Source organism: Dermochelys coriacea, chromosome 2 (assembly GCF_009764565.3).
Source record: "Dermochelys coriacea isolate rDerCor1 chromosome 2, rDerCor1.pri.v4, whole genome shotgun sequence".
NCBI lineage: Eukaryota > Metazoa > Chordata > Testudines > Dermochelyidae > Dermochelys > Dermochelys coriacea.
The window spans coordinates 179,598,157-179,622,487 of record NC_050069.1 but is presented as its reverse complement, the minus strand read 5'-3'; the positions used below and the strand labels follow the sequence as shown (position 1 = coordinate 179,622,487).

Here is a 24,331-nt window from a genome sequence, read left to right as displayed (position 1 = left end):
AGCCAGAATATGAGAAGAAGCAGAGTGGGAGGGGGGATGGTTGGCAGAAGTGGGGGGAAGCAGTGGGGTACAGGAAACGTGCAGGGAGGAGTGGACAGGTGGGACAGCCGAAGAGGAAATGGACTGGAGTTAACGGTGGTGGATCGGACTAGAGGGAGTGTCAGGGGAGGCATATCGGTGTGTATAGGCATGGGGGGAGGATATAGGATGTGGGGGAGGATAGGAGCTGAAGGGGAGGGGTGGATATGAGAGATGGGGACAGAGACAGGATTGGGGCTGAAGAGAGGAGTCCTGGTCTAATGCTTAGTGCTAGCTTGAGACTTGGGAGACCATGGTTTAATTCTCTCTTCTGCCACATGCTTTCCATGTGACTTTGGGCAAGCCACTTAGTTTTTACAGACCTCAGTTCCCCCTCTGTAATATGGGCATAATAGTACTTCCTTACCTCACAGAGGTGTTGTGTGGATAAATGCATTAGAGATTGTGAGGCATTCAGATACTACCGTGGTAAAAGCTAGATAAATATGTTACATTGTTGGGTGCAGGGGATGAAAGAAATGGGTCTCTGACCACTAGGGAATCCTCCCTTGCAGTTCCTAGAATTGATTTCCTTTAAAGAAATAAATACTGGACAGAATTCTGCAATGCTGAATTTTATTTAAAATCCATTAATCTTTCAGTTAAAAAAAATTAATCATATTTCAGAAACCTATTTTTGTTTTATAAAGCAAATAAGTGTAATTCGTAGAAATAAATGATAAATGTTTTTAAGTTCTAGATTAGGACTCCACCCTGCAAATACTGATGGGACGAGTTTTCTCATTGACTTCACTGAATACAGTTGGCCTATCCACATTGAAAAAGTTCTTTGTGTGCACAAGTGTTTTTGCAGGATAAGGGCCTAAGAGACTGGTTCTGCACGACTTTATGATGCAATTATTCCCATTCAAATCAAGGAGTGTAGCCTCAGCCCTTGAAGTTCCACAGTTACAAAATTGAAATAATAAAATTGGAAATACGGTCACATATAAAATTGTTCACTCTCAAGCAGAATAATCCATCTGTGCTAATTAAAGAAATAGCCAACAAAATCAAATTGAAATGCATGTCTTAATATTTAGAGCAAGGTGTTTCATATGAACAGGTTTATGGCAAAGCAAAGTAAATTTCATACACAAATCTGACGCTGGAAAGCGTACAGAGAATTTTAAGGTTTCTTTCCCTCTCGCTTGATTGGACTTTGCGTTCTGTATATGAAGAAAAGTACAATGACGTAGTACATGGTGCTTTTCAGGAGAAGGACAATGTATATTAAATATGCCGTCCTGTGAATGAACCTGTCTGTTATATCTACAACAAAATACAACAAGAAGTGGTTAATGTTTCATAGTTTCTAGCCGCAAAGAAAAATAAATATAAAACCTGTGTGATAGCGTAAGGTATACATGGTATTTGATTGCAGTAATAATACCACCTAATCAAAATATGCATAAATCAATATCTGATTGTGTCCTCTAAACAGGTCTACATTCTGAAACTTCAGTGACAGCCAGCTTATGGAGAGATAGTGGCCTGGAGAGCCGAAACCCTTTTAGGAACAGTAATACATTTTATTTTTTTATTGTAAAGAAGCAGTGAACTCTCGAAATATATATAGCACTAGTTTTAATAATATAGTGTATCTACCTGGAGATTCGATAGAGACAAAACCTTCTTTTTTTTCATGTTGATATTTGCAGCGATAATTCTTGCTGCTATCTTTATCTACGGTCAGCCAGCTGCTTATTGAGTATGAAGGTTGATTGTCATCAGGGGGCCAAATTTCCCCATGCACTGCATTTTCCTCTGCATTCTTCTTGTCGTCTTCCCAAGTCACCTTAATAACATTCGGGTAAAAATCCTCAATGAGGCATATGTGTGTTACTTTCCCATTGTGTTCAGTAGAAGGAGGCAGGACCTGCATCTTGCTGGGGTCAAGTTTTGCTTGTATGTCTGGATTCATTTTGGAGAGAGAAATGAATTTGTTAGGAATTAAGTAAATTCAGAATTGCATTATATTTTGCATGCTTTGCTTTTGAAAAATAAAGAAAGAATTCACAGATTTGAAAGTGAAGCGAGAGGCAGTTTCATTTCTTGCATCCAATTCCTCCAATTTGCACTCAAGCACACAATCTTAACTCTGAGTTCAGCAAGGGAACTATACCTCGCTGCCAAACGTATTTTAACTACTTTATGTCTGTAATATATTGTTACTGCCTATTAAATTCTGAAGATGGGAGTAAACTGTCCACTTACGAGTTACATCTTTAGGGAGTTGCAGCAGTTTACTTGCTTAAATTGAATGCAGGTTTTTGAATTTGGAAAATTCCTTGTCTTATGACAACAGTATTTCAATATGACAGGGAAGAAACCTGTTCCACTATGCAGTGTGACTAAATAAGTCAAGAACTGACAGGGACTCTGATCCCGAGGAGCCTCAATGGCAGATCAGAAGCTTTCAGGACTATTCTAAAATGCTCATGTCAGTAATGACATATACAGTATTCACAAATATTGGCTCTCTTGTTTCCAGTGCACATCCTTTCTCCCACACCTTTCACCTGCTCCTATGCCCTTAACAAGAGAGAAAAAAATAGCATGAATTCGGGTCTCCATCCAAGTCAATGTCAAAACTCTCATTGACCTCAACTGGGCCAGGATTTCACCCCTAACGTCTTACGTTTCCTGACTAATACATACTTGTGACAACCTTTTAATAAGCATGCCAACTATTTTTGCGTTTATTTCTGCCATGAAATTTAGTGTAAAGTTTTGGTGAATTATTTTTCTTATTTTAAATAAAATGACTAAGTGCTTGTGAAAGTTGTCAGATAGCATTGTAGACTGAATCCCTTCTTCATGGGATAGATACAACAGAGGCAGGGACAAGGGAAACTTCTTCACACCATCCCACCGAGGCATGTCAATTTTGTCCTGGAAGGACAACCTCTAGAGATGAGAGGGGACAGTTCAGTCTCCATATTCAATTCAATCTTTGGTTTCTGCACTGAGCCTGCCATTAGTACCAGGTTTTTTCTAGAATATTACATTCAGAAGAATCCAGTTATACCATTTGAATGTAAACTTCTTTCGTGATGACAAGGTGCACTTTAATAGATACAGTAAGAGAAGAACCATTCTTCCTATGTCATGCTTGTAGACATCACCAAGCTTGGTTCTGTTTCCAAATCTTTTTACTCATCTATTCCACTAAACAAGAATTTTGAAGAATTCTGGTAGGTATTGACCCAGCTCTCATTTACGCTGGTGTAAATCTGGAGTAGCTCCATTTGAAATGAATGGAGGAAAGTCAGTTTAATAAGAGGAATAAGTGGTGTGAGGGCCAAATCAGGACTTCTAACTATATAGGACTTTAAAAGCAATTTCTCCTTCTTCAGTATCCTTGTGAATAATGTTGTCCCTGATAAGAAGTACGCTTATACAACATGGGTAATATCCTGGCCCCAAAGTCATTGCCATTGAGTTCTGTGGAGTCGGGATTACACCTCATGTTCTTAGAATGGAAAAGCCCCGATTCCCATAATTCTGGAGTCAAATTCAGCCGTGGCACAAACAGCCACAATTTCTTTTGATTCTACTTAGAATTGTGCCAGGATCTGAATTTCTCCATGATTTTAGGTGTTTTCTCTTCTCAAGAGGAACTTACTTAGCCAATATTTGATATTTCTCTTTGAAAAGATATTTTATTACTAAAACGTTTGATTGTATCCTCCAGGTTTAATACACTAATAAATCAAGTGAGAAATCTTAGGTGTTCATGCTGTAATAAATAATCGACACATATCACAGACCTTCTTCTCCATTCCTTACACAGTCAAAACAGCTGGTAAATCTATGGGAGTTTTGCCTGTCAAAGAATTCAGGATCTTATATAGGTAAGAAGATTTAGGAAAACTGTCCATTGTAAACTATAATGCTAACTAAATTGTATTTACATTCTTAATACCATACAATATTCACTGAAAGCAACATGCTGATCCTGATCTGATATTTTTAGAATTAATTAAGGCAGTGTATTTATTTTAATTGGCAGCATTACAGCAATTTACCTTTAGTTGAGAGCTATAGGGATACTAAGGAAACTTGATTGTGAATTCAGGTTTAAAATAGACTGACCGTTGTAGTTGATTTATATAAATGTGCAGAGAGTGATTCTTTGAGAGTAAGGACCTGATTTTCCTTTGTCCTGTGTTTGTGCAGTCAGTTATACCAATGCAAACTGGGTGTAACATGTTTCAGAGTAGCAGCCGTGTTAGTCTGTATTCGCAAAAAGAAAAGCAGTACTTGTGGCACCTTAGAGACTAACGAATTTATTAGAGCATAAGCTTTCGTGAGCTGTAGCTCACGAAAGCTTATGCTCTAATAAATTCGTTAGTCTCTAAGGTGCCACAAGTACTGCTTTTCTTTTTGGGTGTAACATGCAACTTAATCAGAATAGTAGTATTTCCCATTGACATTTCATGAGCGTAAATGGCTTCGACGAGCAGGGCAAAGAAGACTCAGGCCCCAAGTATATATTGTTAAACACTATTAAGAATAATTACAAGTGTCAGTTTGCTGCAATACCAACATACTTCACACAAGATGATAATCTCTAGGACCAATTTCTTTCACTTACACTGCTGTAACTACAAGTATTCAGCTATGAAGATACTGACTACTTCAGAGGTTGCTTCCTTTGTTTTAACTGAGAAGCGTGATATTGTTACTTCTTTCAGAGCTGTTTAACTGTATGCATGTTTATGAATTTCAGTTAAAGGAATTTGAGTAATATCAAAGCTAAGATAAATTTTTGCAATTGGACCAAGGACCCGCATGCTCAGGGTGGCAAATCCTCTGAAAAATGACATTTAACAGCTGATCTTTAGAAATATTCATTAACTCAAAAAAAGCATTTATCAGTAAAAATTGCAGGTTTGCTCTGAGATTGAATGAAAAGTTGATGTATTTGGGATCAGATCCCACCACATGCTAAAAACCCTAATTTGCACTGAAGTCTACAATAATTGATGGTGTTTAGCACCTCACATTAAGTGCTCACTACTTCACAAGATCGAGCTTACAATTGTTGACCTTACCTGTGATAAAAATATTTTCAATGATCACAATAAGCCTCTTTATCTTTGCATTACTGTAACTACCACATAACTTACCTGTTACAATGAGCTTGGTACCAGAACCAAATACTTTGACGTTATAGCTCCTAGAAGTATCACAGTGAGCAAATCCTTTGCAAAATACTGTACAGATCTAGTATCTTTATATTGATGAACCAGTAGTTGTTGCTTTAAAAAAAAATCCGATTTACTATTAAAATGCTTTCTGGCCTAGCAATACAATTAGTAAATAAGGAGAGTGCATGTAAAAGAATGTGAAAACTGTGGAGGCGATTTTCAAATGGATAAAAGACATTTAGACATCTAACTATCATTCCTGGCACCTGCGTGCCATTGAAAATCTGCCCCTAAAATAAATCTGATAAAACATGGTTATGATTTGGCATGTCAAATAATTTGTGGCAAGAACACAAATTTTTAAATTAGGGTCCACAGACTGAGGTAATAAAATTAAGCCTGCCTGCTGCCATCATTCCATAATGGTGTTCCTAATGATAGCGATAGATTGAGGGTAGAATATAGCTCTTAAATTGGTATATTCATGAGAATAATGTAGGCTAACTTCTGCCATTTGGTGTAACCAGAAATATATTCCCCAACAGAAAGCATTTGCTCTACAGAAATATTTGTTTGTCTCCGGTACCAGGCCCCAGCAAAGACGATTTAGCAGTATCTGGAGGAGTATCATTGGAGTATCATTGTATTGATGAACCAGTAGTTGTTGCTTTAAAAAAAAATTGCTTTCTGGCCTTGCAATAAAATAGTGTACAGTATCTGGAGGGAAAAATAAGCTTACTTAAAGACACACAATTCTCTCAATCCCATTAAATCCAAACATAGCTAAAACATTTTAACAATTGGAAATCATCTTTAAAAATAAAAGTGAGAATCATATTATTAGATCAATTATTGTATTTTATTAAAAGGATTACTCTGTCACATATACCTTCTGTTTATGTAAAAAATAAGCACACCTCTTTATTCCCCATTATTATATGGAATCAACAAGATTTACTGCATTTTGGCCTTTGTTTTGGCCTTTTTTTAAGCGCAAGCTTAAATAATTGCTGAATATGAATGGAAACATGCTTAGTGCCTTTCTAAACTGGAGCTTTTTTTAGGAAAGAAAACACAATTGCATTAAGATATTACTACTATGAAAATGTACCTTTTAATGCTACCTAATGGCCAGATCCTCAAAGTGCTGATCATCGTCAATTCCTATTTAAATGAGGGAGCGTTAAAGAAGCTCAACAACTGATGTGAGTGGGTGCTAAATATATGGTATTGTACAAAAACCATAAGTTCTACATTTCACATTTACTACTAACAATGAGTGGTTCCACTTCAGAATATTTTTGCATAATCATCTCACAGTGTGACAATACCAAACAAGATCTCCAAACAATTTATATCATTCTCATTGATTACGCAAGTGTAACTGGTTCGTTCTGAATTAGAGAGACTACTATGGGTGAAATCCTGACCCCAATGAAATCAATTGGAGTTTTGCCTTTAATTTCAGAGGAATCAGGATTTCACCCAGTATATTTATGAATAGCTTGATTTTGTCCTGGATAACAAGCAGAGTAAATACCCAGAGTAAATGTATGCTTTGAAAATATCTTGAGAAACTTACTTGAAACCAACAGTTTGGTGCCGGAGCCAAAGTACTTTATTCCATACTCACATCATTGAAATCCTCTACAAAAACTAATGAATCATCAAGGTATGAATTTCACTGAATTCAAGTTCTGACGTTCATATTTTAAATACAAAGCTAAACATGACTTGCTATCGGCTACTTAATTGTGTGAGTATTAAATTGAGTTTATGCACTTTGTGAATTCCTGGGCCACCTTCTACCAAAAATGTTTTTTGTTCCTTGAAATACATCTCTTCATGGAAAAGCGAGTGGGGTGAATTCCTGGTCACCACACACTTTCATTAATTTCAGTGGATGAGCAGGATTTAGGCCTATGATCTCCAATGTGCTTGGATAGGAAGGATGGTCTTGTGGTTAAAGCACCAGAGTGAGACTCAAGAGATTTGCCTTTTTTTTCTGGCTCTCCCTCTCTGCCCTTTGTCAAATCACAATCTCTGTGTTTACATTTTAACATGCTCTTAATGTATAGTTTAGAAAATGACATTTGTTATGTACTGAACATTAACTAGCACTTATCTTATTGATTGGCCTGTTTCTGTAGCTTTAATCAGATAAATAATATTATACGCTAAAGGGAAAAGATACTTTTGGTAAAACAACTTTCTGAGAACCTGAAGACTGTTGCACCTCAGGCAATTTTCCTTCATTAATCATCGTACACTGATATAATCCTAACAATAACAAACTTTTTAATAATCCCATACCTGCTTAATTGAAACCTGTGCTGTGAATTTTACAATTGTTGGCATTTGTACTCTTTGAATGGAGTTGCAAGAGAAATGAACTTATCCCAATATTTTAAATGTAAAGCTCTCCATTTTCCTCCTTCCCAATTCTTAGCAGTTATTCAGTAAATATTGCAGCCTTTTATTCTTGTATTCACTTGACTCATTAGGATCATTTACTGCCCTCAGTGAACCCATTGGTGTCCTTGGGAGTTCCATACACAGGTCAAGAGCAATACATGGATTATGTGCAAATTCCTTGTTTAATATTCATTTATTGGGTCCAGTTTTTTTTGTCCCTTGATTCTATTTACCAAAAGAAAAACAATTAAGAATACAAATACTTACCGGAAACAACTAGTTTGGTTCCTGTGCCAAAGTACTTGATCCAGCTTGAAGTATCACGTTGACTTTTCATTTTACAAGAATCTGTGGTACTTTACTTCTGCTGCTGTGTCCTTGCTCAAATAACCAGGCATTCTGACCAATAGCTGGGAAACTACTTCTGATGAAGTATTCCTGGTTCCTTGACTGCTTGGAGAATTTAATGAATTCACATTTTTGTGTCCTCATAAAGCTGATACATAAATTCTCTTCCCAGTGACTCTATCTGCATTTCCTTGCAATTTTTCTGTTAATGAAGCCTCACTTCTTAAAATGGCAACTAGATGACAGCTTCTATTTGATTTTAATGTTGTAAATAGACTGTTGGATCAGGCGGTTCTCAAACGTTTTCATTGTGTCTTCCACATATTAAAAGAGAGACTGTTTCATGGACTACAACCCCTCTACCATTTCCAATAGGATTGACCACCTCCTCCTTCTCTCATTCACAATCACATCATATCTCTGTAGCAATTGCTTACATGGAAAAATGATACCTAGGAAGAATTTCATTCTTAGGTGTATTACTGAATTGAATAGATGACAATGAGGAGGAACCAGCATTATGTGATCAGCCAGCTCTCTACAGACTAGCACAAAGAGCTCCAAAGACTGCAGCTGGGAGCCTGTATCCTGGTTATACATTTTGCTGTATGTTGGGGTTGTTGTAGTTGCTGTATTACCAATTTACTGGTATCTTTTTACATGGCTGCTGGGAGAGCGGGGGGAGATGTGGGGATATTGTCCTCTGCATACACAGGCATTTTAAAACAGAACAGAGATAACATCTGAGAAAGCCCTCCTCATTTCAGACAAAAGGTGTGGATTACAATGTAGCAGTTGTAAGGGAACTAACCAGAGTATTTGATCTCTCCACCTCACTCACCTGCAGAATAATTCTGGGAAATAGCTGACAGTGGGTAAGAAAAAATGAAAAGGAACGTATAGAGAGAGGTTCCTCCCAAATGTACAGGTGGTTGTGTCAAAGGGCTTGTCTACTACCCTTGTCTACTACTATCTCCCAGCATTGCAATAGTGCTGGTGAATTTTCCCTGGTGATCCCTGAGAGAACTGGTGTAGTGAGGGCAATAGCATTCACTGGCATGTTAGCACCATGTCTTGTAGACCTGCTCTGAGCAGGGTTCAATGACACCATCATAAAAACACCAGCACTAGCACTGCTGCACTTGGTGTCCTTAGTGCGGCTGTACTGATGGTAGTGCAACAGCAGGAGCTTTCACAAAATTCATCCAAATTATTGAATTTCATCCTATTTACTTCAGACCATTTCTCCCGTTTGTCCAGATCATTTTGAATTTTAATCCTGTCCACCAAAACACTTGGAATAGCAGGAAGGAAAGCTGTTTAACCCCATTTCTTTTGTAGCAGCTTAGATAACCCTGGCTCGTACCAACTGGAATCACCCCAATGCATCACCACTCCGACACTTTAGTGATGAGCGATAAATAACAGTATAAAATAAGACATTGAAGGCTATAGCCTACCAATGGTTTTTATGATAGGTTATAAGGACTGGTCAAAATCTCCTCACTTCTAGGACCCAGGAGCAGTGAATAAAAGAGAAATAGAAGAATCATCCTCTCTCCTCCTCCTGTTGCTGGCTTTCCAGTTTGGCAGGTCCAGTCCATCAGGAATAAGCATGCTATAGCGCCCTCCCAGTTCAGATGTGTGGTCAGTTTGCCCATGTGGCATCCCCACAAAGCTTCTGAGCATGCTGCAACCTGGTGCTTCGGGGGCTGAGCAGGACTTTCCTTATAATTGTTTCTCAGTGTTGCCAAACTCCGCAATTTTTTACTGATTTGGCTACTTTTAAAAGGCCTTGGCAGCAAACCATCCCCCCAACCCAATAACCCTTTAGTTGGCGACAGGTGATCCTTTGGGTGATCCCTGGGTGAGTCAGAGGGGCCCTGTCTCTGCTGCCACGGGTGGCCTTTGTCCATGAGCAGCCACCACGGCGGGTGCACAGCAGGGTGGGGAGGCAGCCAATGGAGAAGTGGGGGAGGGGTATGAACCCAGAATTGTCCCACGTGCGAGTGAGCCGCGGCTGCTGCCATGATGCCTCCACGGAGCGCACAGGGGCAATTGCTCCCAGCGCCCGTTTCATCCAGTGGGTGGTGGCACCTTTTCCCTCCCGCCACCTGGAGCTATTTCCTCTGCTGCTTTGTGCCCCTCCCCCCAGGCAGCACAGCACCAGCGAGAGAGGGGAGAGGCCGAGTATCTGCAGCCCCCAGTCCCAAGGGCGCCTCCTCTCTGGTATGGGGGACATGGCTGCAGGTAGAGCCCAGGGCAGGGCCAGGCCTGGTGTTTGCAGCTGGCTCACGGAAAGCAGCTGGGCAGGAGCCGGCACAGGCGATGGTGGGTGGCCTGAAGTCTCAGTGGGCAGAGCCAGGGGCCAGGGTGGCCGCCTGCCCATAGCCACTGCCATGATTCTAGGTACAATTTTATCCCGGTAAAATTTTGCATAATTCACAGCACAGTCGTGGTAAAAATAGATCAAGTCACTCCTTGGGTCACGGCCACCTTTGGACCCACTGGCTCAAAGCGAAGTCACAAACTGTTCATGTGTGGCAGGTGATCAAAGTGACCTAACTGTCCGACACTGCATGGTAGCAGGGGCCGAGTAATGGGCAAAGTTCGCGGCCCATGACAGTGGTGACAACTGTGACATAGCTGTATCCTTAGTCATCACGCTTGTTTGCTTTCAATAAACGTGAGGCAGAGGAGGAGGCGGGAGGTGGGGGGGACCAGGAAACAAAGAGCTAGGCAGGCAGTGGAGAGACTATACTACCAGAACTCCCAAAAGTCCTGGATTTTTTGGGACTGTCCTTTGACCCCCACAATCCCGTTTCCTCCAGGCCCCCACCAAGTGGCATCGTGACCTAGCACATGAGGTCATGACACCACTTAGGTTTGGCTCATCGGCCCCTCCATCTCCATCACCCACTTTAGCCACTGGAAAGGTTTGGACGTATGCACTAGAGCGCTGCGGGGAGGAGGGGAAGAGTGTTACTGCTGGGGGAGGGGGAGTGTGGAAGGAGCTGTGTCAGCAACCTCAGTGATTTTGGGGGCTACTTTTCACACGTGTTTGCCAAAACCTCAAGTTTTGAGGCTGACAACACTGTTGCTGCTGCAGGCCACTTTAGCACCAGATGTGAGAGCAAGGACCCGCTCTCTTCTGTGTGATCAATGCCTCCCCACCCCCGCCGCTAGCACCCAGGGGATGAGGAAGCAGCTTGACGAAGAATGCAGATGGGTGAGGAGTGTGTGTGTGGGGCGGGGAGAGCCAGGTGCAGGAACCAGAGTGTGAGAAGAAGCAGAGTGGGAGGGGGGATGGTTGGCAGAAGTGGGGGGAAGCAGTGGGGTACAGGAAACGTGCAGGCAGGAGTGGACAGGTGGGACAGCCGAAGAGGAAATGGACTGGAGTTAACGGTGGTGGATCGGACTAGAGGGAGTGTCAGGGGAGGCATATCGGTGTCTATAGGCATGGGGGGAGGATATAGGATGTGGGGGAGGATAGGAGCTGAATTGGAGGGATGGATATGAGAGATGGGGACAGAGACAGGATTGGGGCTGAAGAGAGGAGTCCTGGTCTAATGCTTAGTGCTAGCTTGAGACTTGGGAGACCATGGTTTAATTCTTTCTTCTGCCACATGCTTTCCATGTGACTTTGGGCAAACCACTTAGTTTCTACAGACCTCAGTCCCCCCTCTGTAATATGGGCATAATAGTACTTCCTTATCTCATTGAGGTGTTGTGTGGATAAATTCATTAGAGATTGTGAGAGATTCAGATACTACCGTGGTAAAAGCTAGATAAATATGTTACATTGTTGGGTGCAGGGGATGAAAGAAATGGGTCTCTGACCACTAGGGAATCCTCCCTTGCAGTTCCTAGAATTGATTTCCTATAAAGAAATAAATACTGGACAGAATTCTGCAATGCTGAATTTTATTTAAAATCCATTAATCTTTCAGTTAAAAAAATTAGTCATATTTTAGAAGCCTGTTTTTGTTTGATAAAGGAAATAAGTGTAATTCGTAGAAAGAAATGCCAAATATTTTTAACTTCTAAATTAGGACTCCACCCTGCAAATATTGATGGGATGAGTTTTCCCATTGACTTCACTGAATGCAGTTGGCCTATCCACATTGAAAAAGTTCTTTGTTTGCACAAGTGTTTTTGCAGGATAAGGGCCTAAGAGACTGATTCTGCACGACTTTATGATGCAAAATTTCCATTCAAATGAAGGAGTGTAGCCTCAGCCCTTGAAGTTCCACAGTTATAAAATTAAAATAATAAAATTGGAAATATGGTCACATATAAAACTGTTTGCTCTCAAGCAGAAGAAGCCATCTGTGCTAATTAGAGAAATGGCCAACAAAATCAAATTGAAATGCATGTCTTAATATTTAGAGCAAGGTGTTTCTTATGAACAGGCTTATGGCAAAGCAAAGTAAATATCGGACACAAATGCTGACATTGGAAGTTGTAAGGAGAAGTTTAAGGTTTCTTTCCCCGGTGCTTGATTGGACTTTGCATCCTGTATATGAAGAAGAGTACGATGACGTAGTACATGGTGCTTTTCAGGAGAAGGACGATGTATATTAAATACGCCGTCCTGTGCATGAAACTGTCTGTAATATCTACAACAAAAGACAACAACAACAAGAAGTGGTTAATGTTTCATAGTCTCTAGCCGCAAAGAAAAATAAATATAAACCCCTGTGTGATAGTGTAAGGTTTACATGGTATTTGATTGCAGTAATAATACCACCCAATCAAACTATGCATAAATCAATATCTGATTGTGTCCTCGAAACAGGTCTACATCCTGATCAGACCTTCCCATCCAGCAGAGCTGAGAGAAGCAAAGAGGCACTCTCACGGCTGGCATCGCTGGTGTCTGCTGAGGAGTAAGCAGAATGCTAGTGCTTCTTCGAATAGTCTGTTGCCACGATTTTAGGCCAAAATTTTCAGACCTGGGTGTCTACGTTTGTTCTGAATCTGTATCCAAGCAGCTGATCAATCAAGTGGTCTGGTTTTCAGAAGTACTGAAATTACACTGAAATCAGTTGGGTCTTCAAGCTTTTAGCACCTTTACGCACCATTTGAAAAGTTTGGCTTTGAATACTTTTTGTAATTTAACATGTTGGATTAAGGACCAGTGGCACATGTGGGTTAAAGAACAATGACCCGTGTGCATGTTAACAAAGCACAACATATCCCACCAAAACCCGTATTTCAGCAGAACTGTTACAACGTGTAACCTGAACTGTCTGTGGGCATTAGGTTTTGGAAACCCACAGCAGATGTTAACTGATAACGACAGGTGCCGACTTTCTTCTTTTCGGGTGGGTGCTCCACCCCACTCCACTGCTACCCCTAAGGTCCCACTATGGTGCCACCTCTTCTCCTCCCTGCTCTGCCCCCTTCCCCATGGCCCTGCATCACCCCCCCAACTCTTCCCATCTTCCCACCATGATCTGCCCCCTCCCCTGAGCGCACCCTGCCCTCACCCCACCTCTTCTTCCCCCCCCCGGCTCCGTCCCCTCTCCCAATGCCTCCTACTACACAGCTGATCGGCAGGTGGCTGGTGGGTACTTAGCACCCACTATTTTTTTTCCATCCCCAGAGCACCCCTAGAGTTGGGGTCTATCCACATCTAGAGTAATGATGTTTGGAGATTTTAAAAGGAGAGAATTTTTCACTTTTGTCTTAACCATATCAAATAGTGCTTAATTCTTAACTGTATTGTCTAAAAAATGAGAATTACCTGTGGAAATTGTGGTGCCGTTTTCAGCCTTCTTGATACAACCTCCAATGGTTTGAGGCACTACAGTGGTGCCTGAAAAGGTGTCTGATAAAAGCATAACATATAAGAAGGGCTTTAATTGTCAAATGGGATTCTTGTAGAAAATGAAGGCATACTTTTCTTGATAGAAGTTCAAAGAGAAAGATGGTGAAAGTATTATAACTACAGTGACTCAAATATGGAAAGTTAATATTTTAAAAAATGAACACTGAGATTCCATCCACAAAATAATCACTCAGTAGCACATAACTGATGTGCAAAACGAACTAGAGATAAAACTGGAAAAATGCATATGCAAGTGAGTACTTGTATGCCTTATATAGAGATTTAGGTATAGATGTTGCAATCAGATCAGTCAGTGCAAACCTCTGTGCCTGTTAGGAGCTCACTTGAAGTCTTTGGCATTTGCAAGGGTGCAGAGGTCTGGACTAGCCGATCTGATTGCAGGTTCTGGACGTTGGCCCTCCTGTGTATGCAAGTTTCTGTTCATGTAGAGCCAGATGCATTTTGTCCCACCAAATTACTCAGTTGAATTTGCCCTTTGGAATGTGTACGTATACTCGGGGGATAAAAAGCGGGCGGCCTGATTTTGTTTCTAGCCTGAGGCAGCCTGAGATTGTTGGCATTCTGGGTAGTGGTAATGTTGTCTAATTGCTGTACAAAAGACAGAAGAAAATAATCCTGATGACTATACAGTCTATGGCCCATCTCTTAGGTATTTTTGATGTGCAAGAGGGGGATGGTCAATAACCCCCTTTTTTCCATTGCATTTGAAAGAGATACATTTTTATCTGTTGTAATTAATTTATTTTATCTCAGATAAGAACCAAAGAGAAATTACTTCTCTTAATGAAAGAGAAAAGGGATTATCTTTTTGATTTTGTTTTCTGTAATTCTTCTGGTCTGTTTTAATAAGCTAGATGCTGTGTGTGTTATTACTTTTGTTGCAGTATGTATCACTTGTTCAAAACCAAAAACTGTAGGCCAGGTCCATTGCTGGTGTAAATCTATAGATGTCCATTGACTTCAGTGGAGTTTTGCCGCTTTACACTAGCTGAGGAGCTCAGCCAACATTTTCATTCATTATAGAAAGATTTTAAACTGGGGGAGAAGAGCCAAAACTGAACTTTTGATGGAGAAGCTTCAGTGATAGCCAGCTTTTGGAGAGATGGAAGCTAATATTGGACTGGAGAGTGCAAACTCTTTTAGGAATAGTAATGGATTTTATTCTTTTATGGTAAAGAAACAGTGAACTCTCTAAATATATATAGAATTATTTTTAATAATATAGGATGTACCTGGAGATTCAATTGGGAGAGAACCTTCTTCGCTTTCATGTTGATATTTGCAGCGAAAATTCTTGTTGCTATTTTTATCTACGGTCAGCCAGCTGCTTATTGAGTATGAAGGTTGATTGTCATCAGGGGGCCAAATTTCCTCATGCACTGCATTTTCCTCTGCATTCTTCTTGTGGCCTTCCCAAGTCACCTTAATAACATTTGGGTAAAACTCCTCGATGAGGCACATGTATGATACTTTTCCATCTTGTTCAGTAGAAGGAGGCAGGACCTGAATCTTTCTGGAATCGAGTTTTGCTTTTATGTCTGGATTCATTTTAGAGAGAGAAATGAATTTGTTAGGAATTAAGTAAATTCAGAATTGCATTATACATTTCATGCTTTGCTTTTGAAATAATAAAGACAGAATTCACAGATTTGAAAGCGAAAGAGAGGCAATTTCATTTCTTGCATCCAATTCCTCCAAATTGCACTCAAGCACACAATCTTAACTCTGAGTTCAGCATAGGAACCATACCTCATTGCCAAATGTATTTTACCTACTTTAAGTTTATAATATATTGTTACTGCCTATTAAATTCTGAAGATGGGAGTAAATCATCCACTTATGAGATACAGCTTTAGGGAGTTGGAATTGCAGAAGTTTATGTGCTTGAATTGAATGCAGGTTTTTGTGGAACAGTAGATCTGTGAGAGTGATTACTAACTTAGCTTCCAAACTCAAAATATATTAAACACTTGTTGAATGAATGCTGAGTACAGCTTTATGTTCTGGTTCATTTCAAAATATTTGTGACTTTGAAAATCTCCCTTTTATTTACCAAAAATTTGTGTATAAAAGACACTGTGATAATGAGAAGGTGGGTACATCTACACTGCAATAAAAGACCCACGGCAAGACCACAATTGGCCTAATTCTCCTGATTCTGACTTGCAGGGCTGGGGTTGTGCTGCTAAAAATTGCAGTATAGATGTTTAGGCTTGAGCTGGAGCGCAAGCTCTGAAACCCAACAACGGAGGTGGTCTAAGAGCCCAGGCTCCAGTCAGAGCCTGAATGTCTACACTGCAGTTTTTAGCACCAAAGGCTGAGGCCCATGAGCCCAAGTCAATTGACCACGCAATTTTTATTACAGTGTAGATGTACCTGAAGGGGAGGATATTAAAGATTCCACAACCTTTTAATAAGGCCTCTTTTTAAAAATCACTAGAATATTCTATCAGGAGATTAATTTACCCTGAACTAACTGTGTATATACTATTTAAGAACCTGGGTTAGCACCTTTAAAATGAGATTTAGAAAAGTAATCTTTAAGCCTTTTCCACACTGAGAAACTGAACCATTTTGAAATTTTTTTTATCAATTATTCACCTTAAAATGATATAAGAACATACAAGATATATTCTATTGTAGACCCAGCCAATACAACTTCGGGGGAAATGTTGCTGAATGCTGTTTTGGGAAATTACAGAAAATACCTTAGCATGTATCCTTCAATGACAAATATCAATTACGAAATTAGCAAGGATGCTGCATCCTGAAATGACCATGTATTTGGCTAGTGTATTGGAGTGTTATGCATAAGGCTCAACACTTCTGAAAATCATGTCACTTAAATGCCCCGATAAGTATTTAGGAGCCTAACTTTAGTCAACCACCTCTGAAAATCTTGATTCTGATGCATTATTAATAATGGAGCTCTCAACAGAACTTAGCTATCAAATCTTGCTGAGGAATAGAGAGAATGTTGCTGCTCGTGTCCAAATCTTGGAGTGGATTAGCAAAGTGCCAATTAGTGAACTTCTGCTGTATCTCCTGAATTATTTTTAAATAATTCTGCCACGGTATTAAATTTCACAAAAAGAAAAGGAGTACTTGTGGCACCTTAGAGACTAACAAATTTATTAGAGCATAAGCTTTCGTTAGCTACAGCTCACTTAGCTCACGAAAGCTTATGCTCTAATAAATTTGTTAGTCTCTAAGGTGCCACAAGTACTCCTTTTCTTTTTGCGAATACAGACTAACACGGCTGCTACTCTAAAACCTAGTATTAAATTTGTCACTCTTGGAATAGAGCTGATCAAAAAAAATTGCAAAAAAATCACTGCATGAAATTTATAAAAATTGCTTCCTGCTATAAATGGATAAAACACAACCAAAAATATTTTTATTAAAAGTCTGAACTGGAAAGGATAAAAATATTATTTGATCCCTGAGCTTGTGCAAGTGCATGAAATAATAAATACTGAACTAGACCAAAAAAGGCTTCTCTACTGAAATCGCTATCTGTCTGCTCGTTTCATATGGGTGACAGTAAACGATGCATTTTTTTAAACAATATATTGAATGTACTAGTTATCAGAAGAAGTGAGCAGGTTCAAAAGACATCTACTGCCACTAATCTCTGTCTCCCGTTTGTCACTGAGGGAAACAACCAAGAGCATAAGATTCCCAACCCATCTAACTGCCAAAGAAGTATTCTCTGCAGAACGAGGCAACATTCTCCTGTTATAAATGTCCATCACAAAGAAGAAACGGAAGGTTGTCGATATTTTAATAATGTTGAAGGTCCTCAGATGGGCACCATGTATCTTGTAAATTCTCCATTTGTTCCAACACTTAATTAGAGGTGAAAAATTAGAGCCCATTTAACAAAATAGTTGGCCTATTTGCCACAAAACATTTTGATTGGAAATTTTAAAGGCAGCAAGAAGGGATTTAGGTGCCCAAATCCCTTTCAAATTCAGGCTCCTTTGATAATATCAGCCATTGTTTTTAGTCAAGTAAGACACAAATAGATGAAAAAATACTAAGGCCCTGCTCCCAGAAAGTCTTACACATGTGCTTAATTTTATGCTTTGTGAATAGTCCCACTGATGTCAAAGCTTGTGAAGATTTCTTTTCTAAAATGATTTCCACTTATTTTTGTGCTGTCTGGCTTTTCTAGAGTTTTCTGAAACTATTTGGAACTGAACCAAACTATAACCTTGTTACTAGGGTTGTGTCAAAAAGTATTTAAAATATCTAAAAATTTAGAAGCAAATGAAAATAGCTGAGACAGAAGACTACCTAACTAAGAAAAATTCCTTCATTAAAGTACTTTCCCTCATTTTGGAAATTGTCACCAATTTAGGGAATTGATTTTTCTGTTCTTTTCAATTTAGATCCTCATGCTCTGGCACTAACATTTGGAGCTCAATCTTACATTCTATATGCACCAAAACCACCCAGGAATACAGGATTGGGCTTGACTAGTAGGTTTACCAAATGATTTATTCACTCAGGTCTTGTATGGATTCAAAAAACTTTTACATAGCTTCCTGCCCAGTGATGTTGTGCTTTGCAAAATCTAATGATTATTTCTGGCATTGCTCATTAGATGTTTTTAAAAAAATTGGAGCCATATTTACATGTTGACAGTTTTGCAAACACATGTATTTTTTTTGTATTTGTACATGGTTAGATGGGTGTCTGTCCATTATAAAATCTGAATTTTGTACATATATAAGCAGCTTGCGTGTTTGCATAAGTGGATGTGAAGATGCATTAGCAAAATCAGTTTTAAATTTCTGGCCTCAATTTAGATTTCTGGCTTCACTGCTCTAAAATCCCTTGAGACCAATGAGATTTTTTTCCTTTGGCTTCAATGGGCTTTGCATAAGACACTTTAAGAAGATCAGACCCTTAATTTCCAAATCAAATATAGTTTCCAGTGTGGTTTTGTTGTTGTTTTGGTCCAACTTAACTTTTCAAAACACCTTGCTTGTCTAATTTATTTAAGTGGAACTTTTAACAAGGAAGGCATGTTGTAAAATGATAGAATGTGATATATTATTATTTTAAGTATCACTTCTCTTTTTTTGGAAGATGGCAATTGACTCTTTGGGCTCTTTGCCTTCACTCCTTGCTCAAAAGAAATACCTATTAGTTTCAATGGGAGGTTTTCTAAAGTGAGGATTGCAGGGTTAAGTTGTGAGTGACTCACTGCTAACTATTTTTGTGTGTGTTTGCAATTTGCATGCCACTTTTGGGTAAACTATCATACTTAAATAATGCTGATGTACTATTTGAGAACAAAGGCCTTTATGCCGTCAGAATTTTTAAAAAAAATAAGTTAATGGCATGCTTGTAATTTTAATTTTGCAATATGTGCTTGGTCCACCAAAGTGCCGAATGTGCCTTTGAAGTTCTGAACGTATCTCATTTCCCACTGAAACCAATTAATATTGAGGATGCTCAGCACCGGGTATTATTTACACCCAAAAGAGCAAAGGATTGTTATGACATTTCTCTATTGTGTGCCAGTGACTTATGATTTCATTAACATTAGTGTGATTAATAAATTATTACACTCATAATAAAATTTTAGCCTCTTTACATTCTTGCATTGAGATAAATGATTGAGCTTAATTTGATAAATTTTGCCATTATGAAACATTTAAAATAGTTTGTCTGAAAACTTACTCGTTATGACAAGTTTTGTGCCAGTTCCAAAGATTTTCGCAGCTCCCACAGTGTTGCAACTTACTACAAAATTTGCTCAAGACATTTCTATTCCGAGGGATCAGATCTGAACAAATATTGCTAAATAGTCACAACTGAGAGCCAGTTAATTCAAGCAAAGAAATGGTGGAAATTTCAATGTATTTTTCAGGGTGAGCTACATTGGTATTTTCAAATACTGTATATTAATATTAATTTAGTAGCTTTTAAATTCTGTTTAACAGAAAATCTTTCACTTCATTGACAGAGAGGATCTCATTGACATTTGAGACCTATTGTTAGACTTGTATTTTCTCTTGCCTAGTGGATTGATGGAAAAGGATATTTCAGTTAAATTCTGCTGGATGCTTTTAGTGGTTTTGTCCCTCTACTGTCAGAGTGGTCGAATGGTCGAATGGGTGCATTTTAAAAATATCAATATAAATAAACATATAATTAGAAAAAAAATTACAGTACACTGTGACCTATCCCCTTTTCTCAAGATGTTTCATGACATCTTTCCACCCACCAAACACTAGTTTGAATGATTTCCAGAAAGGTTTCAAATGTAAAACTGTCTAATACAATTTTGCCTTCCTGTTCAGTATAATTAAAAGGAATCCTAAAAGGCCAGTAGGCTTGGGGAAGGGTTATATTCCTATTGAAGTCTCAATGACAAAGAAGAGAGATACTTTGAGATGCATATTTTAGCAACCTAAATGTAGCTGGCCCTATGGAACATTATGCAACACGGGCCAAATCCTAGTTTGACTTTCTAGAGCATGTGTTGCGTAGAGTCTCGCTGATATAGACAGGCTACAAAATATGTTGGCCAAATTCTCGACAGAGCAGAGATAGAGTTGTACTGATGTAACGAGAGGAGAATTTGATTCAGACTATAGAATATCTTCCTTCATATTGCTTGTGTTTGTTGTTGAGAACAATCACTCATTTAGTTGTTGGAAAATTTGGAAAATTCCGTGTCTTATGACAATAGAATTTCAATATGTTGGGGAAGAAACCTGCTCCACCATGCAGGGTGACTAAATTAGTCAAGAACTGACAGGGATTCTGATCCTGAGGTACTGAGGAGCCTCAACTCTCATCGAAGTCAGTGGCAGATCAGAACCTCTCAGGACTGGGCTCACAATGCATGTTTCAGGCTCAATCCTATAATTATCAAAACATGGGGAATTTTAATGCTGGACCAGACATTTTTTTCCTGCACCCCTCCACTCTTATGTGATGGCATTTATGTTTTAGTATGAATTTGAACTGATTTTGTGCAATAGAAAACTACAATACTAATCTAAAATGCTCATGTCAGTAATCACATATACAGTATTCACAAATATTGGCTCTCTTGGTTCCAGTGCTCGTCCTTTCTCCCAAACCTTTCACCTGCCCCTACGCCCTTAACAAGAGAGGAAAAAAATTAGGATGAAATCCGGGTGCCAATGTCAAAACTCCCATTGACATCAGCGGTGCCGGGATTTCACTCCTAACATCTTACATCTCCTGACCAAAAACATACTTGTGATACGAGAGGCTAAATCCTGGTCACCACACTAAGCAGAGTAAAGGGGGTTTCTCTAGGAGAGCTACATGATGGCCAGGAAGATGAAATTTTTCACCCAACCTAGCTAGAGCATCATAGCCCAGGAGCTTTAGTAATGTCCATGCAGTTGCCCACCCATTGAGCAGGTGTTTTGGCCAATTGATCTCACTAGTCACAGACCATGAGCCATCCCATGCCCTCACCACTCACCTATCCCTGATCCCCATAGTTTTTTGGTGCACAGGGGTACCCTAGTATAGTCTCTTTGGCTTGCCCCCCACAGAGGATGGAACTATGGATGTTCTCCTGGTCTGGGGCATTGTCCGCTACACAAGAGAACAACCCAGCTTTGACTCAGGATTAGTAAAAAAACCCTCTTTATCAATAATTGTCAATGTGATCATTCATCTGTTTTACTCTGAATTCTGTACATTAACCTCACATTTAGATAGCAAAGACATTCATTCGTCTACTGTAGATTGCATATCACGTTTCCGTTGTCTGTTATCCTTTTTGAATATATTCTGCTCTGCAGTCTCTAATTTTATATGATCACAAGTAACTTTTTCTCTACACTACCATAGAACTTACTTGAAACAACGAGCTTTGTGCCAGAGCCGAAGACTTTGAAATAACTGTTGTCACTGTGTTCATGTGCTTTGCAAAAACTCATGGGCCAGATCTTCAACTGCTGGAAATTGAAGGCGCTCCATTGAGCATTTGGCCCATATAGCTGCCATATGGCCCAATATAGCTTCATATAATTTGATGTGTAATTGTGAACAGAAGTTGATAAAATCACTTTAATATTCTAGACTTGTGATTTAAATGGCTTTTCCTTACAAAATGGCAAATGCTTGATCCTGTATTCCTCTGACACCCCAAACTCCAATAGATTGCACTGGATGTTTGACATAGCAAAGGTTTAGAATTTCCTCAGGCTGGGATACCTCAGCATCCCTTGAAATTTCCATTTTTCTTTTAAAGTCAATTTAGTGCTTGTGAAAGGTGCTATATTGACAGCACTGGAAACTGCCAATATAGAAAATACTTCAGCATTCTACAGTAGTGGTTCCGTTCTTAATAATGTTATTGTAAATTGCGATGGGTGATTTTTGACCATAACGGGAGAATCTCTTTTATTTCATGTTGGATTTCTCACCTGGTCCTAACAATGTATTTGAAATCTGTTTGCAAAGGTCATCTTTAAAGGATGAGATGGTAAATTATTCTGAATATCCCTTCAATTCTTGGTATTTCTGCTAAAAGTGCCAGCAACAGTGCCTATCGTGATAAAGTTTTTTTCAGGTGGACACCTGTCCTCTGAAGATTCTTTGCTCACAACTGAAAATCTGCCATAAATTTGAATTTGGTCTTTTAGGGGCAGTGGGGTTTCGATCAGATACTTATATATATTTTTCTATAAAGAGTTTGTTATATTCAGTCGGTAATGTCAAAAAATCGATGCCTACTACTGTTTCAAAAAGCAGCTAACCAGTTTAAACCAACCCTAGACTACTTGAGAATCTTATCAAAATAAATATCAGTAATAGTAGCTCCTTTGTACTTTATAACTAATCTGCACTGATCACTCTGTTCTTAATGCACTCTGTTTTACCAAATCCCAAATAAGTTCCAACCTTTTAATAAGCATGCCAACTATTTTTGCATTTATTTCTTCTATGAAACTTAATGTAAAGTTTTGGTGAATTATTTTTCTTATTTTAAATAAAATGACTAAGTACTTGTGAAAGTTGTCAGATAGCATTGTGGAATGAATCCCTTCTTCATGGGATAGATACAACAGAGGCAGGGACAGGGGAAACTTCTTCACACCATCCCACCAAGGCATGTCAATTTTGTCCTGGAAGGACAACCTCTAGAGATGAGAGGGGACAGTTCAGTCTCCATATTCAATTCAATCTTTGGTTTCTGCACTGAGCCTGCCATTAGTACCAGGTTTTTTCTAGAATATTACATTCAGAAGAATCCAGTTATACCATTTGAATGTAAACTTCTTTCATGATGCCTACGTGCACTTTAATAGATACAGTAAGAGAAGAACCATTCTTCCTATGTCATGCTTGTAGACATCACTGAGCTTGGTTCTGTTTCCAAATCTTTTTACTCATCTATTCCACTAAGCAAGAATTCTGAAGAATTCTGGTAGGTTATTAACCCTGCTCTCATTTACGCTGGTGTCAATCTGAAGTAGCTCCATTTGAAATGAATGGAGGAAAGTCAGTTTAAAAAGAGGAATGACTAGTGTGAGGGCCAAATCAGGACTGCTAACTATATAGGACTTTAAAAGCAATTTCTCCTTCTTCAGTATCCTTGTGAATAATGTTGTCCCTGCTAAGAAGTACGCTTATACAACATGGGTAATATCCTGGCCCCAAAGTCATTGCCATTGAGTTCTGTGGAGTCGGGATTACACCTCATGTTCTTAGAATGGAAAAGCCCCGATTCCCATAATTCTGGAGTCAAATTCAGCCGTGGCACAAACAGCCACAATTTCTTTTGATTCTACTTAGAATTGTGCCAGGATCTGAATTTCTCCACGATTTTAGGTGTTTTCTCTTCTCAGGAGGAACTTACTTAGCCAATATTTGATATTTCTCTTTGAAAAGATATTTTATTACTAAAACGTTTGATTCTATCCTCCAGGTTTAATACACTAATAAATCAAGTGAGAAATCTTAGGTGTTCATGCTGTAATAAATAATTGACACATATCACAGACCTTCTTCTCCATTCCTTACACAGTCAAAACAGCTGGTAAATCTATGGGAGTGTTGCCTGTCAAAGAGTGCAGGATCTTATATAGGTAAGAAGATTTAGGAAAACTGTCCATTGTAAACTATAATGCTAACTAAATTGTATCTACATTCTTAATACCATACAATATTCACTGAAAGCAACATGCTGACCCTGATCTGATAATTTTAGAATTAATTAAGGTAGTGTATTTATTTTAATTGGCAGCATTACAGCAATTTACCTTTAGTTGAGAGCTATAGGGATACTAAGGTAAACTTGATTGTGAATTCAGGTTTAAAATAGACTGACCGTTGTAGTTGATTTATATAAATGTGCAGAGCATGATTCTGTGAGAGTAAGGACCTGATTTTCCTTTGCCCTGTGTTTGTGCAGTCAGTTATACCAATGCAAACTGGGTGTAACATGCAAGTTAATCAGAATGGTAGCATT

The 24,331-nt window shown here is 39.0% G+C and overlaps 1 long non-coding RNA gene and 2 gene segments (V, D, J or C); all 3 read right to left on the bottom strand.

The window, feature by feature from the left end:
* Window positions 1-871: 871 nt before the first annotated feature.
* LOC119851790 lies at window positions 872-8,073 on the bottom strand. The segment is given in 3 exon segments: window positions 872-1,350; window positions 1,687-1,992; window positions 7,917-8,073. Coding segments are annotated over 3 exon segments (519 nt in total).
* LOC122458894 lies at window positions 3,696-4,245 on the bottom strand. The gene is made up of 2 exons (XR_006279205.1): window positions 4,007-4,245; window positions 3,696-3,907 (listed from the first exon to the last, which is right to left on the bottom strand). It is a non-coding gene; the product is annotated as an uncharacterized LOC122458894 (long non-coding RNA).
* Window positions 8,074-11,907: 3,834 nt separating the features above from the next.
* Window positions 11,908-22,027, bottom strand: LOC119851184. The segment is given in 4 exon segments: window positions 11,908-12,616; window positions 13,747-13,830; window positions 15,084-15,389; window positions 21,713-22,027. Coding segments are annotated over 4 exon segments (702 nt in total).
* Window positions 22,028-24,331: the final 2,304 nt, after the last annotated feature.